The sequence below is a fragment of the Vicia villosa genome, linkage group LG1 (assembly GCF_029867415.1).
Source record: "Vicia villosa cultivar HV-30 ecotype Madison, WI linkage group LG1, Vvil1.0, whole genome shotgun sequence".
Classification (NCBI taxonomy): domain Eukaryota; kingdom Viridiplantae; phylum Streptophyta; class Magnoliopsida; order Fabales; family Fabaceae; genus Vicia; species Vicia villosa.
The window spans coordinates 92,278,525-92,302,430 of NC_081180.1; the positions used below are offsets into that span (position 1 = coordinate 92,278,525).

The 23,906-nt window shown below is 36.5% G+C and overlaps 1 protein-coding gene across 1 annotated transcript; it reads right to left on the reverse strand.

Annotated features, from left to right (window-relative positions):
* Positions 1 to 22,091: 22,091 nt before the first annotated feature.
* LOC131643538 (RHOMBOID-like protein 2) lies at positions 22,092 to 23,679 on the reverse strand. The gene is made up of 4 exons (XM_058913786.1): positions 23,312 to 23,679; positions 23,075 to 23,232; positions 22,559 to 22,973; positions 22,092 to 22,472 (listed from the first exon to the last, which is right to left on the reverse strand). Exons 1-4 carry the CDS (start codon positions 23,602 to 23,604, stop codon positions 22,358 to 22,360), a joined length of 981 nt encoding a protein of 326 aa, XP_058769769.1. The 5' UTR covers positions 23,605 to 23,679; the 3' UTR covers positions 22,092 to 22,357.
* Between the last annotated feature and the right edge of the window lie 227 nt (positions 23,680 to 23,906).

The following is a 23,906-nucleotide window of genomic DNA, read 5'->3' on the forward strand; positions in this document are numbered from 1 at the left end:
TTGATGCGAAGAACTACGAAAAATGGTGCAAGCAAATGATGGTGTTGTTTGACTACGAGCAACGCATAAGCGCTATTCTTGATCCATCAATATGGCGACGATTGAGGAATTGGAGGAACTTACGACATTGAGCAAAGAGGAGCTTCTAAGCTCTCTTGAGGCTCATGAGCAAAGGATGGAGGAGAGAAATATCGACAAGGCAAAGGCAGAGATCGCTTTGCAAGCTCGGATCAATGAGAAGAGTAAGAAGTCAAAAGGAAAATGGCCCATGAATAGTAAAGAGAGTTTTTCAGAATTTTAGTGCAAGAGAGTCTCAAAATTCGAAGAATTCGACTTGTCAAAAAGGAGAAAGCAACTGCAACAAGAATGGTGGTCAAGGAAACTTTATAGGTGAAAAGGGAAAGTTTGACAAGAACAAGATGCAATGCTACAATTTTCAAAAGTTTGGTCATTTTGCAAGAGATTGCAACGGGAACAAGAAAGAATCTCAAGCGGATGAAGCCAAGGTTGCAAGACAAGAGTTTAATGATGATAACACACTCTTGGTCATAATCATGGAAGGTGATTGTAGTAGTAGCAAGTTGCAGGACAGAAGCACCAACAGTTTTGGGAACTCTGCAGAAACATATCGTAACTGGTGGCGTAAACACAACAATTAGTTACTGGCAGCATAAAGCGTTATGATGAATGCGAAAGAGGGTGTTCAAACCAATGAGGAAAGGTATTTGGATTCCGGTTGCTCAACTCATGACAGGTGTAGCAACCTGCCTAAAAATGAAGGTTTTAGAGTCGCCACCTATTCTGAAGGGCGAATAGGAAACCCTACGCAGTTAAGAGATTCGGGTAAGATACTATATTCAGGTCGAGGGAAGGTGTTAGGCACCCTCAACCCTTTCCTATGGCTTTGAATCTTAGGTCAACAGTTTTATGGCTAAGAGTATTAAGGTAAGGTTTATGCTTTCGAGGGTTAAATAATTAAGGGAAATGAATCGGGAAAAATGAGATTTAGAGGGAAGGGGACTCGCCTTGGTTATCCAAGTGCCTACATATCTCCTTATGGAGAATCAGAGTCAACGTAGTTCGGGGGACGGGTTGTACGCCCTTTGAGTTTGAAATTTGATTTGATATGGTTTTGAAGTCGTTTAAAGGCTTTTGAGTAGCCTATCGTAGTTTTGAATAAGGATGGAAATCCGTGGTTTGATTTGAAGTGTTTTGAATGTTTTGGGCGTACAACCCTGATTTTAGTTTGCACTATTAACCGCAACGATCAATAGATTCGATCGCCATAATTAACAGATTTGAAATTGCACCGTTACCAATTTTAATCAATTAATTTGATTATTACTAATAACGAATTAGGATATATTATTTTTTTTAATGATTAATTTGTATCGTTACCCCTCGTAATCAATTGATTCGATTAAAAAGAATAACGAATTAAAATTATAAAAAAGAAGAGGTTAATCATCACAACTAATAAGATAGTTGCAACCATTTAACCAAATATAATTTAATTGCATTTTAATTAAAATCATTGTTGACCATAGCGATTAATCGATTTAATCGGCACGAACAACAAATTAGAGTTTTTAATATAAATATCATATACTAATTTATTTTTATAAAAAAATAATTATTATATGATTAATTATATTAAAAAGTATTTCAATTAAAACAAATAAATAATTAAAATTTATTAGTTTGTTAGGGTTATGGTTCGATGTAGTTGTTATTATGGTACATGGTATGGGGATCAAGGCTGGAGCGTTAGATCTAAGTTAGTGGTGAATTAAGGGTTCAGATTTGAAAGACTATAGTGGATCCCAAGGCTGGAGACGCATAGGATCAGGAGTTGAAATTATTAGAAAAATAATATGTGGGAGCGAGGGATCGAACCCCCACCCCCATGTCCACACAAACGATTCACTACCACCCCAACCAGATGGGGCACGCGTTTAAAAAACGCCTTCATTAAAATATATAAATAAGCAAGAAAACATAAAAGAATTGCGCGCGGATTTTCAAACCACCCAATGGCACTAGGACACCTCACCATCGTCCCCAAATCACCCTGCAAAATTCTGTTAGTTAGCTACGAATTTGATAGGCTTTTTGCTCGTAGCCCAGCAACCTGAAAAAATAGCGAATAGCAGATCCTTCCCAATAAATGTTTCGCGACCCTATGGATTTACTCGTCTTCATCACACGAATCCAACCCAGCCGTTGTTTTATCCTAATTTTGTTCCTAGCGCAAAGCCCTAATTGAAGGTTCTTAGAACCCTAACGGCCAACAATGGTGAACCACCCTTAGCGTACCCAGAAACCCAATTAATCATTCCCACACGTTCGCAACATCAAACACAATCATAATATATCATCAAAATTCTATGAGGATGCGTGCAACAATCTAATCGATCCAGTTTTTAAAGGTACATACCTTCACTAATCGAAGATGAATCTGGGGGTGTTGAAGTTGTGTGAGTATCCAGACACGTTCTAAATCCTCCAAAGAAGCTTTTGCAACCTTCAAATTGGACTGAAACGCCCTAATTCTCTGAAACCGGTTTTGAGTTTCTTGAAGAAATTTTGCCTTCTTGCAAGCTCTCTTCTGTCCAGATTTTGTCCCCCTATTCGTGTGCTTGGCTTCCACTACTTATAGACTTGTATTAGGTCAAGAAATTGAAGCCCAAAGATCCTTGAATCCCTTCTTGCAATCTTGTGAAAATTGAAATTATTCTTGAATTGAAACTTTCTATTTTGATCAAATTTGCTCCAAACCTTTCCAATTAAATCATGCACGAATTTGTATAGGAAATATGGTGTAATTGCTAATTAGATTTGATTGGAATAAGCCTTTAAATCATATCTTGGATTTTCTCTTGATTTATTTGACTTTTAATCACCATTTAAATGAATAAAAATCATATAAAATCAAATAAAACTTTAAAATTCGTGGTAAGTGATTTTAGCAACTTGTATAACTTGTGGGCCAAGGTTAGAACTTTAAAAGTTAGGCCCATTTGCAAGAAACCCAATTTAAACCTCTTTTATTTCACAGTTTGCCTCCAAAAATTGTTCAACTTTGACCAAGCATATCTCACTCAATTTTTAAGCTATGAGGGAGTTCTAGGACTTTTTGGAAACCTCAAGATGTCCTCTATAAGCCACTTTGGAACATATTTTTCATTTGGAGCTTTTATCTTGATCATATCCTCTTTGTCAAAAAACTGTTTTTGGAGGATGCTTGAAAAGGACCTGTAATCTTTTGCATCATACATCTCAAATGAAGCATTTCTAGCCCTGGCTTGTGAGAGAAAAAGTTGTAGGGAATCCAATTTCCTTCAAAATAGGCTATGAGTGGGGAATTTTTGATGTTCCATGTGAAAGTTATGCCCAGTCAAAGTTGGGTTGACTTTCTCCTAAGAAACCCTAATTTGAACCTTTTTGTATTTGTTCATCTCTGAGTTTCTATTAATGGAATCATGATAAATCTTTGATCAAATGATGTTTATACTCTTATTCACTTTATGTTGACCTAAAATTTAGAGTTTTTTACTGTGCTTTGATTATGGTTGACCTTTAGGTCAAACCAGTTGACTGTGGATTACCTGGACCATTGAGGGAGCAAAGCTTTGGATTTGAATCTTGAACTTTGAATCATTGTGAATAGAATATGGAAGGCAAATTTTGGGGTATGACAGCTGCCCCTGTTCAATCTTCTTGAACCTGAAGAGGTAGAAGATGATTGGACACTGAAATGCCCTGAAATTTGCTTGCGTAGGGAATGAGTTCTGTGGGAGATGGGCTTAGAGGTGCCACCTATTTTCCTGGAAGGGTACTTGTTTAAAGCATATGCTTTTCAGACCTGGATCATTTGATTGTATCTGAGGAGAGAAGAAGTAATGTCTTACATAAGACTACTTGAAGAGGTTCCTGAATAGGGTATATCGAAGGTTGATGCGAAGAAGCTTAGGCTTTGAACAATGCTTAGGAAGAATGTCTTGGAGAAGACTAACTGAGGAGTTCTTTAAAAGAACTAAGTGTGTCTTAGAAAAGATTGGATAAACATTTTAAGAAGGCTTACCTAGAAAGGCATGATATGTCTTAAATAAGACTCACCTAGAAAGGCTCCTAAAAAGATATGAAACGTCTTAAACAAGACTACCTAGACAGATTATGGTACGTTTTAAACAAGACTAACCTAGAAAGGTTTTTGGGAATGGTGTGATACGTCTTACACAAGACTCACCTGGAAAGGCTCTTAGATAGGATACGGGATATCTTAAACAAGACTTACCTAGAGAGGTTCCTATAAAGGAAATGATACGTTTTAAACAAAACTACCTAGAAAGATTCCTATAAAGGGAACGATATGTTTTAAACAAAACGACCTAGAAAGGTTCCTATAAAGGGTGCGATACGTTTTAAACAAAACTACCTAGAAAGATTCCTATAAAGGGCACGAAACGTTTTAAACAAAACTACCTAGAAAGGTTCCTATAAAGGACATAAAACGTTTTAAACAAAACTACCTAGACAGGTTCCTATAAAGGGCGCGATACGTTTTAAACAAAACTACCTAGAAAGGTCAGGATACGTCTTACACAAGACTGCTTGGAAAGGTTAAGATAATTGTCTTGGACAAGACTGCCTGGAGAGGTGAGGAATTCTTGGATTGCTTCTGGATTGCCTTTGAAGAAAGACTTGGAATGAGGTATTAGAATTGTATCTGTGCGCGTTAAGATTGAATCGTTGATACGATCGTATTTGCACTGTAATTGGATGATAACATCCTTTTGATTATGAAGTGACCTGAAAAGGCAGCGTTAGTTTTATGCAATGTCATGATGCATGTTTCATGTAATGAGATTCTCAAAATAAATGAGAATTATGCATGTATGCCGATCCCACACTGCGGGACGTAAATAGTACAAGCGTGGGAAGATCAATTACGCAACAATGTTCCTTGTGTGATACTAGTGTGACTTCCCGAATATCAGAAATTTTGAGACGTGCCCTTTAATCTGAAGGAAGAACCTTTAGAGAGAACCCGAGTTTCACCATGTCTTGCCTAACATGCATTGCCCCAATGTTTGAATTCTTGAAAGATATGCCCCTAGTCAATAGGATCCTCGATTGTATGCCCCTATTTTTAGGAAAACCCTCTGAACGTGGTTTCCCCATTCAAGGGTCTTTATCACGAATGATCGCCTTTGATTAGACCAATTTCGAGGTCTTCTTGATGCTAAGTGTTGATTTGAATGTGAAGCAGATGCTTTTCAGAATGAGTCAAGCGTTTCGGTCGCATCCTGACGGACAGTGATTTGCTGAGTACTCAGAATGAGATGATGTCTTCTATAAGACTACTCAAAGAGGTCCTTAGAAAGAATGGGAAATTGTCTTAAACCAGATTGCGCTTTAAACAAAGCTCAAAGGGATGTGTTTGTGCAGAGGGTAAAAAATATTCCTATAGAGGATAAAGACTGTTTTAAGGAATGTGGGGTTTTAAACAAAACTTAGGAAAAACATCTTGAAGAAGATCACCCTAGAAAGGATAGTGAACTGTCTTAGAGAAGACTCTGTACTTTAAACAAAGTTTGACAAGGTTTTTTGAAGCATAAGAGAAGTTTGAATATGTCTACAAAAGACTAACTGAAAAAGTTAAGAGATGTCTTACAGAAGACTACCTAGAAAAGGTTCTTAGAAAGGAATATATCTTAGAGAAGACTATCTGAGAGGGTTTGAAAAATAGAAAGGGTAAGGAGATGGGTCTTTAAAAAGACTACTTGAAAAATGCTCCTAGAAAGGGTAAGAAGTATTTGAACATGTCTTAAAGAAGACTATATGGACAAATTGAGAAATATCCTATAAAGGTTCCTGGAAAGGATGTGACAGTGGCATTGACATCATCTGATACTGAGTGACCTTTGCAACGTGCCCCCAGGTAATGGGCTTGCCCCATGGGCTATTCAGCGTCCTTGAGAGATTCCATGGATCTTGATTAGATTGCCCCATGTAAATGGGATAATGACGGGTTATGCCCCGTGTACACATTAGCCATCCCAGTCATGCGTAAGAGATGTTTCTTCTTTTGACAAGTTTTTAAAGCTACTTCGTCAGTTAGTAGGATTTCTAGCCATTAGCCACGCCCCATGCAACTTCTCCCTGATGTTTAAACATTTGAATCTACATAGACAAGTGTACTAATAAAACTCATAAGATGCGAATGCATATGTCTGTCTTGAAAGTTTAAAAACATTTTTGAGTAAAACAGAGTTTTTTTTGTAAGAAAGTGATATCAACTCAAGAGTTATAGTAGACCTTAAGGAGTCGGGATACCTTTTGGTAACAGTATGCTTTCGAACTAACCATGCTTCAGTTAGGACTTTTAAGGGTTGTAACGTGGCCTGGTTCACGGTTTTAAGAAACAAGGATAGTGGCTCAAAGTTTATTTGTACCCATCCCCCTCTTCGTGATGTCCTCCGGTCCTATGCTCTGTTAGCTATGTGTTTAAGCTCCAAAAAGACTTTGGGAATGTTGATATTTTTGATGGTTTTTAAAAAACCAGAAGTTTATTTTGCAAAGGCAGTCATCCTCCTTTCTTGTAATATTTTCTTTTGTGAGGGTATGTAATGACCTCTTTTCGACTTTGTTATCCCTAACTTTTACCGGAACTGTTCGTTTTAAAACTACAGTCAGCGGGATGCCCCAATATTGCCTAAGTCTCCTTAATAGGTTTTGACTTAGCAGACCCTTGCATTGCTTTCTTTTTCTTTGCGGCCATTGACTGCCGGACTTAATGATGACGGATAACCATCGGTGATTATGTTCAAAGGAACAATTTGGAATAATTAAGTTAACTGAGCAGCTACCCTACCCCAGGTTATGCATTAAGGGTTTTATATGAAGGAAAACTCCTACTTCTTTAGGCTCAAAGGGGTTGACAAGGGATTAACATCCTTATATCTCCATTATTTAGGAATCGAAACAATGCCTGTACATCGTCAACACGGTCTGTTCGAAAGCATAATGTATGCAATCGTGGCATCGTTTTCGTCATTCTCCCTCTAAAGGTGTACGGTTTTAACGAGAGTTGAATATCACAAAGAAGAAAACCAAGTAAAAACACAGTTTTAAATATAGTGAGAACACTAGGAATAAATCAAGACAAACGTAAGCAGTGCATTAATGATTATTGTAAAGTACATAGCATATGTCGTAAGACTAATGTTTAAACAAACGGAAAGAAATTGCAAATGAAAACAAAACTAATGGTCTAAGAAATCCTCCTTCTAGCCACCTATGGCATTAGACTTGTGAGGATCTTCGAACTCAATGAGCCCTTCTTCAATCAAATCTTGGATCTTGTGCTTTAACGGCCCACAATCCTCTGTATCATGACCAGGACTGTCTGAATGATAAGTGCACCTAGCATGATGTTTGTACGCAGGAGCGGGGTTAGCTGGAGCTGAGTATGGAGGTAGCAAAGTTACCAAGTTCTGATTGAGCAGACGTTGCAAAGCTTGAGACAATGGCATGTACAACGGGGTGAATGATCGTTTTGGCTTGGCCTTCCAGGTGCATTGGCCACCCTGTTGCTTTTGCTGATCCCTTTGCTGTGATACTGGGGTCCGATTACCCATGATTGCCCCCACAGTGTTGGATTCCTTTTTTTTGTCATATGACTTCTTTGTGTGATAGGAACCTGAGGGTGCCCCTTGTATCTTCCCATTTTTGATTCCATCTTCAATTCTCTCACCAATGACTACCAAGTCTGAGAACCCTGAAGATATGCTTCCGACTATCTTGTCGTAGTACGGTCCTTGCAAAGTGCTCATAAATATGTCCACCAGTTCTTTTTCCATTAGGGGGGGTTGGACTCGAGAAGCCATTTCCCTCCACCTTTGGGCATACTCCTTGAATGATTCATCCTTCTTCTGTGACATATTTTGTAATTGCATCCGATTGGGTGCCATGTCCAGGTTGTACTTGTATTGCTTCAAAAATGTGTTAGCCAGATCATTCCAGCTTCGGATATAGGATTTCTCCAGTTGCATATACCAGTCAATACATGCTCCGCTTAAACTCTCTTGGAAGAAGTGTATCATCAGCTTTTGATCGTGAGCATAAGCAGCCATTTTTCGCACATACATGCGCAAGTGATTCCTTGGACACGTGAGCCCTTTGTATTTCTCGAAATCGGGAATCTTGAATTTGTGCGGGATAGTCAATTCTGAGACTAAGCTCATTTCGAAGGTATCCACGTCGAAGACATCATATCCTTCTACCACTTTTAGTCTCTCCTCTAGCGCCTTAATTTGTTCACTGTCCTTGGAGTCTTCCCCAGAGTTAGGAATAGACTGTTGTGTCTGAGGTGCTTGGTCTGTGTTGTCCACCTTGTGTACTCCGTATTTTAGATCCAGGTAATCATCATCCTTAGAAACATTGTTAACAGGAATGCAAACTGTGCGGGTTGTCCTTTTTGTTTGTGGAGTGGGGACAAATCCTTCTTGGGAGGTCTCTCCTTTCTCTTGGAATTGGATAGCTCTCCTGACAGATCGGACCTGAGGTTTATCCTTAGCCGGGCCAAAGCCTGAAACAAATCCTAGCAGCGAGTTTTCGTCGTTAGGGATCTCATCCTGAACCAGGGTATCCCTAGACTGAACCTCTTTTGCTTTTTCTTGTTTATCCAGGAGGGCCTTCATGAACCCTAGCATCTGAGCCATACCTCCTTTAACCTCTTCCATACTAACCTTCAGTTGATCCACTTCCTCACGAAGAGCGGCTTGATTCTGTTCTAGCTGATCCATTGATTTCTTCTGCTGAAATCTTGTTTGATAATATGGTCGGGATGTTAGGTTACCCTTCCCAATGGTCCCTTGTTCTGGAGATAGAAGAGAAATCTTCTCTTAATGCCATGAAAATGATGTGTATGCCATGCATGATATGCATGATATCCTTTTTCTTTCCTTTTTTTTTTGAATAAGATATGATGCAAGAATGCACATGATGTATGATGAATGGAAAAGGAAATAATAAAAAAAATAATGATCAACACAAATATATACATATAACACATAATCACATAGGCCCTAGGTTCATAAGTTCATAGGTTCGACGTAGCGGCTCTAGGGAGCCTACCTTTTTATGGGGGGTTCTAGAAGGTCTCATGGGGTCGTTCGTAGCCTCCGAGACTTTTGTCTCTTCGGATTTTAGAACAACTCATTTTATCCAATGAGGTTCGAGTTTTTGGGGTAGGTTCTCGGAGAGATCAGCCAAGTATTCAGTCCTGCCCTCAACAAAGTCAAGCCTCGTTTTGGACATTTCCGAATACTCAACCCACTCCGAGTGGAGTTATCAATGAGACTCGTAGGCGATTCGATTCCCCCCTGATCTCAAAGTTAACTCCCACACTTAGGGTTTAACACAACATAAAAAAAAACCAGCAATGCATATAATATATAATCAAACATTTTAAATAAAACATTCAATAAAAAAAACCAATGACAATAAACAAAACAAATAAATAAAATATTTATTATAAAGATGAACCTCCCCCAAACCCTAAAAATGGCAAGTTTGCCAAACCCAAAAATGCGCCAAACCTAAACCCTTCCAAAACCTATAGGAGCATAGTATTCACTATTAAGTTGTCCCCAGCAGAGTCGCCAGCTGTAGCAACCTGCCTAAAAATGAAGGTTTTAGAGTCACCACCTATTCTGAAGGGCGAATAGGAAACCCTACGCAGTTAAGAGATTCGGGTAAGATACTATATTCAGGTCGAGGGAAGGTGTTAGACACCCTCAACCCTTTCCTATGGCTTTGAATCTAAGGTCAACAATTTTATGGCTAAGAGTATTAAGGCAAGGTTTATGCTTTCGAGGGTTAAATAATTAAGGGAAATGAATCGGGAAAAATGAGATTTAGAGGGAAGGGGACTCGCCTTGGTTATCCAAGTGCCTACGTATCTCCTTATGGACAATCAGAGTCAACGTATTTCGGGGGACGGGTTGTACGCCCTTTGAGTTTGAAATTTGATTTGATATGGTTTTGAAGTCGTTTAAAGGCTTTTGAGTAGCCTATCGTAGTTTTGAATAAGGATGGAAATCTGTGGTTTGATTTGAAGTGTTTTGAATGTTTTGGGCGTACAACCCTGATTTTAGTTTGCACTATTAACCGCAACGATCAATAGATTCGATCGCCATAATTAACAGATTTGAAATTGCACCGTTACCAATTTTAATCAATTGATTTGATTATTACTAATAACGAATTAGGATATATTATTTTTTTTAATGATTAATTTGTATCGTTACCCCTCGTAATCAATTGATTCGATTAAAAAGAATAACGAATTAAAATTATAAAAAAGAAGAGGTTAATCATCACAACTAATAAGATAGTTGCAACCATTTAACCAAATATAATTTAATTGCATTTTAATTAAAATCATTGTTGACCATAGCGATTAATCGATTTAATCGGCACGAACAACAAATTAGAGTTTTTAATATAAATATCATATACTAATTTATTTTTATAAAAAAATAATTATTATATGATTAATTATATTAAAAAGTATTTCAATTAAAACAAATAAATAATTAAAATTTATTAGTTTGTTAGGGTTATGGTTCGATGTAGTTGTTATTATGGTACATGGTATGGGGATCAAGGCTGGAGCGTTAGATCTAAGTTAGTGGTGAATTAAGGGTTCAGATTTGAAAGACTATAGTGGATCCCAAGGCTGGAGACGCATAGGATCAGGAGTTGAAATTATTAGAAAAATAATATGTGGGAGCGAGGGATCGAACCCCCACCCCCATGTCCACACAAACGATTCACTACCACCCCAACCAGATGGGGCACGCGTTTAAAAAACGCCTTCATTAAAATATATAAATAAGCAAGAAAACATAAAAGAATTGCGCGCGGATTTTCAAACCACCCAATGGCACTGGGACACCTCACCATCGTCCCCAAATCACCCTGCAAAATTCTGTTAGTTAGCTACGAATTTGCTAGGCTTTTTGCTCGTAGCTCAGCAACCTGAAAAAATAGCGAATAGCAGATCCTTCCCAATAAATGTTTCGCGACCCTATGGCTTTACTCGTCTTCATCACACGAATCCAACCGAGCCGTTGTTTTATCCTAATTTTGTTCCTAGCGCAAAGCCCTAATTGAAGGTTCTTAGAACCCTAACGGCCAACAATGGTGAACCACCCTTAGCGTACCCAGAAACCCAATTAATCATTCCCACACGTTCGCAACATCAAACACAATCATAATATATCATCAAAATTCTATGAGGATGCGTGCAACAGTCTAATCGATCCAGTTTTTAAAGGTACATACCTTGACTAATCGGAGATGAATCTGGGGGTGTTGAAGTTGTGTGAGTATCCAGACACATTCTAAATCCTCCAAAGAAGCTTTTGCAACCTTCAAATTGGACTGAAACGCCCTAATTCTCTGAAACCGGTTTTGAGTTTCTTGAAGAAATTTTGCCTTCTTGCAAGCTCTCTTCTGTCCAGATTTTGTCCCCCTATTCGTGTGCTTGGCTTCCACTACTTATATACTTGTATTAGGTCAAGAAATTGAAGCCCAAAGATCCTTGAATCCCTTCTTGCAATCTTGTGAAAATTGAAATTATTCTTGAATTGAAACTTTCTATTTTGATCAAATTTGCTCCAAACCTTTCCAATTAAATCATGCACGAATTTGTATAGGAAATATGGTGTAATTGCTAATTAGATTTGATTGGAATAAGCCTTTAAATCATATCTTGGATTTTCTCTTGATTTATTTGACTTTTAATCACCATTTAAATGAATAAAAATCATATAAAATCAAATAAAACTTTAAAATTCGTGGTAAGTGATTTTAGCAACTTGTATAACTTGTGGGCCAAGGTTAGAACTTTAAAAGTTAGGCCCATTTGCAAGAAACCCAATTTAAACCTCTTTTATTTCACATTTTGCCTCCAAAAATTGCTCAACTTTGACCAAGCATATCTCACTCAATTTTTAAGCTATGAGGGAGTTCTAGGACTTTTTGGAAACCTCAAGATGTCCTCTATAAGCCACTTTGGAACATATTTTTCATTTGGAGCTTTTATCTTGATCATATCCTCTTTGTCAAAAAACTGTTTTTGGAGGATGCTTGAAAAGGACCTGTAATCTTTTGCATCATACCTCTCAAATGAAGCATTTCTAGCCCTGGCTTGTGAGAGAAAAAGTTGTAGGGAATCCAATTTCCTTCAAAATAGGCTTTGAGTGGGGAATTTTTGATGTTCCACGTGAAAGTTATGCCCAGTCAAAGTTGGGTTGACTTTCTCCTAAGAAACCCTAATTTGAACCTTTTGTATTTGTTCATCTCTGAGTTTCTATTAATGGAATCATGATCAATCTTTGATCAAATGATGGTTATACTCTTATTCACTTTATGTTGACCTAAAATTGAGAGTTTTTGACTGTGCTTTGATTATGGTTGACCTTTAGGTCAAACCAGTTGACTGTGGATTACCTGGACCATTGAGGGAGCAAAGCTTTGGATTTGAATCTTGAACTTTGAATCATTGTGAATGGAATATGGAAGGCAAATTTTGGGGTATGACAGCTGCCCCTGTTCAATCTTCTTGAACCTGAAGAGGTAGAAGATGATTGGACACTGAAATGCCCTGAAATTTGCTTGCGTAGGGAAGGAGTTCTGTGGGAGATGGGCTTATAGGTGCCACCTATTTGCCTGGAAGGGTACTTGTTTAAAGCATATGCTTTTCAGACCTGGATCATTTGATTGTATCTGAGGAGAGAAGAAGTAATGTCTTACATAAGACTACCTGAAGAGGTTCCTGAATAAGGTATATCGAAGGTTGATGTGAAGAAGCTTAGGCTTTGAACAATGCTTAGGAAGAATGTCTTGGAGAAGACTAACTGAGGAGTTCTTTAAAATAACTAAGTGTGTCTTAGAAAAGATTGGATAAACATTTTAAGAAGGCTTACCTAGAAAGGCATGATATGTCTTAAATAAGACTCACCTAGAAAGGCTCCTAAAAAGATATGAAACGTCTTAAACAAGACTACCTAGACAGATTATGGTATGTTTTAAACAAGACTAACCTAGAAAGGTTTTTGGGAAGATTGGTGTCTTGCTACATTGGCTAGTTGAGAAGATTGGATATAGAACTACTGTCTTGGGCATCTCAATTTAAGAGATCTCAATGCATTGCAAAAGAACGAAATGGTAATATGGTTGAAATCCATCAACATACCGGCTGAAATTTGTGAATACTGTGTTCAAGCGAAGCAACACAACGGTAAATTTTACAAGGATGCTGGTTGTAGAACCACACATCACCTTGAGGTGGTGTATTCTAATGTGTGTGGGCCGATGCAAGTTGATTCAATTGGTAGCAACAAATACTTTGTCACATTTATTTGAGATTATAATAGAAAGCTATAGACTTACCTAATCAAGAGAAAGGATGAGGTATTCATAGTGTTTAAGAATTTCAAGTTCATGGTTGAGCGGCAAAGAGGTCATAGGCTCAAAGTTCTCAAAACGGATAGTGGAGGCGAATAGGTCTCAAATGACTTTGGGAAGTTTTGTGATGAAGAGGGGGATAATGTATGAGGTAGTACCACCCTATACACCGCAACAAAACGTTTTTTCGAAAGAAAGAATCGATCGATTATGAACATGGTGAGAAGCATTTTGAAAGGGAAGAACTTGCCAAAAGAGTTATGGGGAGAAGCAGTATCCACAACTGCCTATTTGTTGAATATGTGTCCAACAAAGAAGCTTGAGAAGATAACACCGAAAGAGACTTGATATGGATTCAAATCGAATATGAACCATTTGAGAGTTTTCGGTTTCGTTGCGTATCGACATGTTTCGAGATAGCTTATTAAGAAGTTAGACGATAATAGGGAGATAATGATACTTGTAGGGTATCATCCCATTGAAGGTTACAAGTTACTTGATGTTGCAAACATAATGATTATGATCAGTCGCAACATGGTGGTTGACGAGTGAAGCAATTGCAGTAGGCTATAACCAGTTACAAGCAAGCTGTAACTGGTTACCAGCAGGATGTAACAGGTACCAGTAGCATGTAACCGGTTACATGTTTGAATTTCCATATTCTGCAGAAACGGGAAGTGCAAAAATGGCACGCGTCAAAGCCTAAAATGAAGAGAATTTAAAAAGGTCAACAAGGAAAAGAGGTTTGCCTCAAAGACTCCAAGATTGTTGAATGATTCATGACAACAAAGTCAATGATGAAGGTGATTTTGTCCATTTTGCGCTTATGGCCGAATTTGAACCTGTTAAGAAGGAAAAGACCTTAAGTGGTCCAAAGTGGATTTTTGCTATGAAATAGGAGAAATACCTTGATCTAAGAACCCAATTGCATATGAGACGAGCAAGCATATTGATATAAGTCTTTACTACTTAAGGGGACTTGTTAGTGAGAGAAAGTTAAGGTTGGGATATTGTAGAATTGAAGACCAAGTGGCTGATTTGTTGACTAAGGGAGTCACAAATGATGTATTCAAAAGATTGAAGATGAACATGGGCATGGAAGTCTTGAAGAAATTGAATTGAGATGGCGTGTTAAGAGATCGTAATCAGTTAACACTAGGGTGTAATCGATTATAGGCATAAAAAAGGATAAATGAGCTGCAGAAAAGTGCTTTTGGAGTTGGCGTAACCGGTTAAGCATTCGCAGTAACACATTACACCTGATTGTTATTGTTTTAGTTTTTTCAACTGTAACCGATTACGGGTTTTGTGTAACCAATTACAGGCCCGACTTTTAGCTTTTTTATTTTTGGCTTGATGTTTTTGTATCCCAATGCATGTATAAATACCCTAGTGGTATGTTTGTATTAAAATAATGAATAAAATAGAAAATTCTCACTCTCAATTATCTCTCTCCAAATCTCTCTTCTCCTTCACTCTCTCTTTCTCCACACACTCAACCACTCAATTGTTTACAAATCTTGTGATTGAATGTTCTGACAAAGAACATCAAAACAAAAGTATACAAGTTGAGAAGGCACTATGTAGAATAAAATAGGCACCAGAAGTATGAATCAATAGAAATGATGAGTTTCAAAGTGAATTTGGCTTCACACTGTGTGTCTCATAATGTTGTGTATCATAAAGGATAAAATAGAAGAGTAGTCATATTATGAAACAATGTGGATGATCCACTTATTATAAGTATTTATAAATATTACACTGATGAATTCAAATAAGACATAATAATAATTTTGGGATGGCTAATCTTGGACAACTTATTTTCAAAGTGGTAGAGATCTATTGATGCATCGAAGAAGATATAAATGTTTGTTGAGGATAATTAGAGATTAGAATTTATGTAAACTTAACCATAGTATTATATATATATATGACTCGTAACACTGGATCTTAATTTGATAATATACAGAAATCAAGGAAATTATATCTATTCTATAGTCACAGAGGTATATATCATTGGTCGAACTACGTTAACAGATATCAATTGTGTTCATTGACTTTTACTTTCTTTTCTCTATAATCTTCTATAGTGATTGTTGTTCTAATGATATTAGTTAGTTTGAAATAAACCTTGGTTCAAGATTCAAAGTATCAAGGTTTGACGGGACACGTAATTTTGAATTATGGAAAAATAGGGTTCAAAATTTGTTGGCTCAATAAAGTTTACAGAAGACACTGTGTGAGATAAAGCCAAACAACATGGAGGATACCAATTAGGTAGAGATCAAAGAGAAGGTTGAACGGTTGATTCACTTATGTGTTTCAAATGAGGTGATCTAACATATCCTAGTTCTGACAATTGCGAAGGAGGTTTGAAACAAATTAGAGAGCCAATATTTGTCAAAGACTATTGAACAAATTATTCTTGAAGCAAATGTACAGCCTGAAGATGCAGGAAGGATCTGGTTTGCAATAACATGCCAATGTCATCAACAACATAATCATCAATCTGATGACGTTTGGAGTGAAGATTGATGATGAAGATAAGAAAATTATCTTGATTTTCTCATTATTAGAATCTTATAACCACATGGTGACTACTCTTATCTACGGGAAAAATACTATCCGTCGTGATGTGATTATTGTTACCCTTTTGTCTCATTTTCAAAGTAGACATAATATATAGGAAGAATATCGTATATCGTCAATGGAACAAGGGTAATGGTGGTTCTGGAAAGAAGAGGTCTAAATCTAGGATTCATAAAACAACTGAGTTTTATAGTTTCGAACAAATTTGGCATTGAAAGAGGGATTATTCAAATATAAACCAGAGCTTATCTAGCTATGCAAATGTGGTTCAAATTGTTGAATATGGAAGGGAAACATATACTGTGTTTTATCCAGCAAGTGCACAAATGTGTGAACTATTGAATCTGGTTGTTCTTGCCACATGACGCCACACTGGAATTGGTTCGCTAAATTCAGGTCAGGTAATTTTGAATTTGTTTATCTAGGTGATGATAAAGCATGTTCTATTAATGGAATGGGACAAATTAAAATGTTCATCGACAATGGCGGCGTGCGAACATTGAATGAAGTTAGATATATTGCATAACTAAGGATGGACTTAATTTCTCTAGGTACTCTATAAGCAAATGGTTTCTCCTGTAGGTCTGGTTAAGATAGGGACGTTGTGAAGGTTAGCAAGGGTTCATTACTATGATGAGAGCAAGGAGGACTGTAGGTAACATCTACAAACTATTTGGGTACATTATTGTAGGTGATCTTTCATTGGTTGAGTATGATAATGATGCAACCAAACTTTGGCATACGCGTCTGGGTCATCTTTGTGAGTGTGGGATGATGGAACTTAATAAGAGAAATATATTGACGGGAGTTTGTATTTGCAAGTTGGAATTGTGGAAGTATTGTATAGTTCAAAAATAGTAGTGTTTCGTTCAAGACCGAAAAGCACAAAACAGATAGAATTTAAGATTATGCGTTTTCAGATGTGTGGGGGTCTACCAACGAGGTTTGCATTGGTGGTTCTAAGTATTTTGTGTTTTTCACAAATGATTCTTCTCGCAAGATTTGGTTGTATTTCTTGAAGTATAAATCTGAAGTATTTACCACATTCAAGTTGTGAAAGGTAAAGGTAAAGAATCAAATAGGAAAAAAAGCTAAGTATTTATGGTCAGATAATGGGACGAACTACACTGATTCAAATTTTAAGAGGCTATGTGAAAGACATGGTATTCAAAGGTATTTAGGAATTCATAGTTAAATGTTGAACTATCAAAAGGTTTAAGGGCATAAGCACTATGGTGTGCTATCTTATCAACATGTCACCACAAGCCTCATTAAAGGGGAAGGTTGTAAAGGATGTATCTACAGGAAATCCTATTGATCTTAACAATTTAAGCATTTTTGGTGGTCATGATTATGTGTATATATATCAAGTGAAGATCGATCCAAACTTGATCCAAAGTCAAAGAAGTGTGTCTTTGTCGGTGATGCAAAAGATGTGAATAGATTTAAGTTATGGGATCCCTTTTAAAAAAATATGGTAATCGGTAAAGATGTTGCTTTTGATTATCAGCTAATGTTAAAGCAGTCACTTTCCATATATGTATCGATATTTGAAGAAGAAGCTTCTAGCAAAAATGTGATCTAGGTGGATGTTGATCTGCCACCAATGAAAAATATGCAGGTAGTGCCTGAACCAACAGAGGAACCATGATGTGATACTAAAATTGAACATGGACGAGAAGTTTCAGATATAGTACACTATTATATTCTTGTACTTGACCTAGAGCATCTTTAACCAAGCCACCAAAAAAGATATGGTTATTAAGACTTGGTAGCCTATGCGTTTCTTACTTTTTTTTTGGAGATCCTTATACTTTTCAAGAAGTTACAGTTACCTAGAAGAAAAATAAGTGGATTAGTGAAACGGTGTATGACATGGAGTCCTTGAATAAAAATCAGACATGGGAGCTAATTTGCTTCCTAAGGGAAAAATGGCTATTGATTGTAAGTAGGTGTTTAAGGGAAAACCAACAGTAATAGAAAAATAAGTGGAAAATTTCAAGGCCCGTCTTGTAGAAGAGGGGTGTTAAAACAAAAGTGGATTGATCATGATGATATTTTATCTTCGGTCGTAAGACATACTTCTATGAGGGTATTGCTAGATTGGTAGCTATCCAAGATATGCATTTAAAGTAGATGGATACAAAGACAATATTACTTCATAATAATTTAGATGAGAAAATTTACATGGAGCATCCAGAGGGATTCAATTAGACTGGACATGGTAGAATTATTTGTAAATTAAAAAGACATTTGTATGGTTTAAAGCAATCTCCAAGTCAATGGTGTAAGCGATCTAATTCATATATGCTTAAGATTGACTATAAAATGTGTGGATATGACTATTGTGTTTAAGTTAAGAGCTTTATTGATGGCTATTTTATTTTAACGATACTATAAAATTATGTGATGTAAATAAACTGAAAGTCATGTTGGCAAGAAGATTTTTGGTATAGAAACTAATAGGGATAAGAATGCTATAAAATTATGGCTCTCAGAAAAGCAATGTTAAAAAGATGCTAGACAAGTTTGACATGGGTAATTTGAAGGTTGTGAGTACTCTATTGGCGAATCACTTTAAGATCTCATTAGATCAATGTCCAAAGACATATGTAGAAGCTGAGTATATGTCAAAGGTCCCTTATGCCAGTGTTGTTGGTTGTTTACAGTATGTTATGGTCTGCACTAGACCAAATTTGGCACAAATTGTAAGTCAAGTTAGTAAGTTTATGTCCAAATCAGGAAAGAATAATTAGGAGGTAGTCAAATGGAATTTTAGGTACTTGAAGGGTACCATGAGATATGGTATCATGTTTAGCTCTCAATATGATGATCTTTTGGTTGTAGGATATGTTGATTCATATTATGTTGGTGATACGGATGATAAGACGTCTACAATATGGTATGTCTTTATTTTAGTAGGATGACCTATTTGATGGAAATCATTAGTTCAATCCATAATGGCCATGTCGACAACTTAAGCAAAGTACATGGCGGTAGGTGAAGCTGTCGAAGAATGGCTTACAAGATTGATGAGAGAATTAGGTGTTGAGCAATGTGGAGTTTGGTTGTATCATGATAGTCATAATGTCATTTATTTGGTTAACAATCGGGTGTATCAGGCAAGGACCAAGTATATTAATGTGAGGTTTCATAAGATTAGAGAGTTACTTGCTTCTAGACAGATATAAATTGAAAAGGTACATACTTTAGAAAATGCAACTGATATGTTGACCAACCAGTCATCACTGACAAGTTCATGTACTACTTGAACTTATTACATGTTTTTCAATGTTAAGCAACACAACCCTAGTTGTCAGGATAAATTGTCATGCATGAACTCTTCATAGGAGCTTGATATGTGTCAAGGTGGAGATTTCAAAGTATGACTCATATATTGAGATAATTATGGATATTGTGGAGATAACTATGAGTAGAGTTAACAGTTTATTGAGGGTAACTAGGGATTATGGTTTAGGTAAACAGAATCATATTCGCAAAATAAGAGAACTATAGCTGCTATTTAGTCACAAAAGTAGGAATCACTGATTGAACTCCGTGAAAAAAAAATAATCGTGTTCATTGTCTTTTATTTTTGTTTCTCTTTAATCTTCTACACTAGTTGTTGTTCTAACAAGATTATTGATGAATTTATGTAACACAAAAACCTAATCTTACATACAATGTAGGAATTGTGAATAGATCATGAAAATGCCAAACACATTTCGTCTAGCAGCATCAAAAGATAATTTTGAAGTAAGTTATCTGGTTATAAAAATTTAAATTGATGTGATGACTTAGAGAACATAAAATCCATTATAGGACACATGTTCTTGATATGAGATATGAGGGGCGCCAATCTCTTAATGTTCCAAAAATGAGCTAGTGATGGAAATTATCATGTGAAGATGAATGCATAGAAACATGACTTAGTGCATGTCAAGCAATTTACTCCATGAGTTTGATTGAAGAACTCAACAATGAAATATGGAAGCTGTGACATTCAAGATTAGTCACATTTCCATAATAAACATTAAAAACCCTAGTGCACAAGAGAGAAGCCAAAAACCCTAAAGTTAGATTATTGCAAAATCAAAGATCAATTGGTTGACAAAAAATGATAATTGAAGTGAAACTTGAGATAAAGGAGTGCTAGTATAAATTTGAGACATTTTATTCACTTTCATAAAGTTTGTGGAAGGCTGGAGAAGTCTTAACATTGGGTTGCAGGTGGAGTATAGGAGATGGTAGTCAAATTATGGCAATGAATGAACCTTGGCTTAGGGGAAGACGTGACGGTTGTCTTATGGGCCCCCAAAAGCAAGGTACGTGTGATATTACCGTTAAACAGTTGATGTTGCCAAATGAGAAACAATGGGATATGCGACTAAGAAGAGATTTATTTGATCATGTAGCTTGTGAAGACATCTTACAGGTCCCTTTGTTGAAGGAGGTAGTGAAGGATAGATTGATTTGGAAAGAAGAACAACATGGTGTGTATAGTGTTCGTTCGGGATACACATTGTGGAGGAGGTCTTTTGTGAGAGATAATAATGACAGTTTAAAGGAGGATTGGAGTAGTCTTTGGAACATAAAAGCTCCAGCTAGAGCAAAACATTTGTTGTGGAGAATATGTAGGGGCTGCTTACCAACGCGTATCAAACTTCGTCAACATTTCGTCCCTTGCCCGTCAACGTGTCAGTTTTGTGAGAATCAAGATGAAGATGATTGGCATATTTTCTTTGAGTGTGATACTTCTATCAGGTGTTGGAGAGCAACAGGTTTGTCCAATCTCATCGACCCTAGACTTCGATCTTTTAACGATGCAAAGTCCCTTATTCTGGATTTTTGTAGTTTGGAGGATAGGAAGGTTGCAGGGAGATTTGCAGTTGTGATGGATGTAATTTGGAAGAATAGAAATGATCTTATTTGGCACAATGAGAAGGAGGAAGCATCCAAGTTGGGTTTGATGGCGTTTCATAATTGGCAGGATTGGTTTATGGCCCAAAGAAATTAGGAGAGAAATGAAAATCCTCATAATGTCATTAGTTGGAACCCGCCACCGGAAGGATGGTTAAAGTGCAATGTGGATGCGGGGTTTAATAAACAGTGTGGGACAACTAATAGAGGTTGGTGTGTACGTGATAAAAGTGAAAATTTCATTGTTGCAGGAGTTGCTTGGGATATTGGTACTTTCTCCATTCTTGAAGCGGAAGCTTCGGCCATTAAAGAAGCTATTGAAAGTGCTATAGCTTTGCATTTGGAAAATGTCATCTTTGAAAGCGACCCTCAACATGTGGTTCAAGCCATCCACTCTAATCAAAAGGGTGATTCTGAGTTTAGTTTAATTATTATGTCCATTAGAAACTTGTTACATATTTCTTCAAACTTCGAGGTGAAGTTCGTAAAGCGTCAAGCGAATTCGGTTGCCCACTCCCTTGCGAAGGCGGCCAATTCTTGGTCTAGACGTAGTGCCATAAACATGATTCCTCCTTGTATTCAATCTATTATCTTGAATGAAATGCGTTAAGTTTACTTTTGTCCAAAAAAGAAAATAATAAAGTGAATTTCAACCAGCAAAGAAAAAAATATATATGTATCATGAATTATCATTAATAAATGCTTTAATTGTACAATTCACAATTCAATTCTTTAATAACGTCTTTCTATATCTATCTCAATTTTAATTTTAGTTTTCTCCTTGGATGAAAGATTCAATTCAACAAATGTGAGTGAACATTTAAAAATTGTGGAGCATTCTATGTATGAAAACACTAATGGGGTGAGAATAGCAACAACAACATCAAAATCCCAATTGTTTTTTGATACCTTGTAGCTTCCCATTGTACAATATTTCATTAGAAGAGATTATTTTCTTCTAGTTCCTTGTTTTCCCTGAAAAAACTCTTCTTTAATAATGGTATTTATTATAAAATCAGTTATAAAGTTAGACATAAGAGAAAAATGCTTGGTTGATATGAAATGTACATTACTTACATGAATTTTTGATGAACTTTGAGTTGTGCAATATGACAATTATTTTCTATTGATATAATTAAAACATGCAATTTCATTCTTACAAATTACAAATTATAATAAAAAGCTTTCGTGGTATAGTTGGTTATCTATTCGATCTAACATATAAGGTGTTGAGTCCGGGCGAAGCCAATTTCATAATTTTTTCATATAAGATGTGAATATGCGGTGTCTAAGAGCTTTGCATATACATATAAATACATAGAAGAAAAGACATTCCTAGTTAAAATCATAAATAAACTGTCTCAGTTTAATTCTCATTGTTGCATTCCCATACACTTGGCACACATGTTAGGTAGTGACACCAATGACAGTGATCATATCCATTCTCTTCGTTGAACAGCATCACCAATCCAATTGAAAATCTGCATTTAAACAAATAAATATTTCAATGCTTAACATACAAAAATTCATCAGTACATAACAGAAACTATAATATAAATACTCTTACCCGACAATCAAGAGAATTAGAGACACAATCCCAAGAATGTACTGGTAAGCTTTGAATTTTGATTTGAGACGAATCCCAGCAGGAAGACTACGCTGCTCTAACCAACCGCATTGAGGGCGAGGAAGTAAAACGAAACCGAGTAGAAGTCCGGTTGCAAATCCTCCAATATGAGCAAAGTTATCAACGTACGGTAAAATGCCTATTGCGAGGTTGATGATAATGATAATTAGAAGATCGATCAAAACGGTCACTTTATCGAAATATATAGACCAATTTGTAAGAAGTTCTGATAGCATTGCTCCAAGAAGTCCCAAAAGCGCACCAGAAGCGCCGACGGAGATGCTATTTCGAATAAAAAGAGAAGACAGTACACTTCCTCCAAATCCAGACAATAGGTATATCAATCCAATTCTCACTGTCATAAGTTTGACAAATAAAATTGTTAGATAATGTTACTGAGTTCAATATAATCAAAATTCCAGTGAAGATATCAGTATAACAGAAGAAAAATCTTACGAGATCCGAATTGCAAGCGAATGCTAATGAAAACAAGGTATACCATGTTTGAGAGCAAGTGAATAATTCCAGCATGTAACAAAATGCAAGTGAAGAGTCTCCATCCTTGGTTCTGGTGCACAATATTTTCCCATTTAAGAGCTCCCATCTTGGTTAATCTTCAACAAAAAAACACAAAAATCAAACATAGCAAAGATTAAAGTATAAAAATAATAGTACAAAATTTGAATCTCTTACGTTGATGAAGAAGGACCAAGCAATGGATTCTCCCTCCATGGTTGAAAAGAGAATCTCCCAAGGAACTCAGGAACACAATCACCTTGAAAACCAAAATTATCCTCGGGACAATTGTTAATAGCCATGGCCACAATGAAAACAACAACGTTAACCGCCACAACAACAGGTACAAGCCATGATATCCTATGGTTATAAGCATGATAACCATATGAAATTGAATTCGCAACAGCAGTGTAATTGTTGGTGCTCTTTGTCCCTTCACCACCACTTTCAACATCTCTCTTAGAATTCATTTTTCGAAACCAAATATCTGAAGTATGAAATTTGGTTGTAATAGAATGAAGAGGTTGGTGAATGAATGGGGTTTAAATACAAAAATTAGTGGAGTGATTAACACAAATTCATTTCACTAATTAATCATCATCATTATAATTTGTACGTGTTACTAACTCAAGTTAACTTAACTGGAAGATTCTGTTTTTTGCTTGAGTCGGTTTAGCTAATTGGGTTTTATGGTTTATAGTGAAAAAGGACAAACAGAGAATCAAAATAAAATCAAATGAAAGCGTGTTAAGAGAACTAACAAAATTAATTA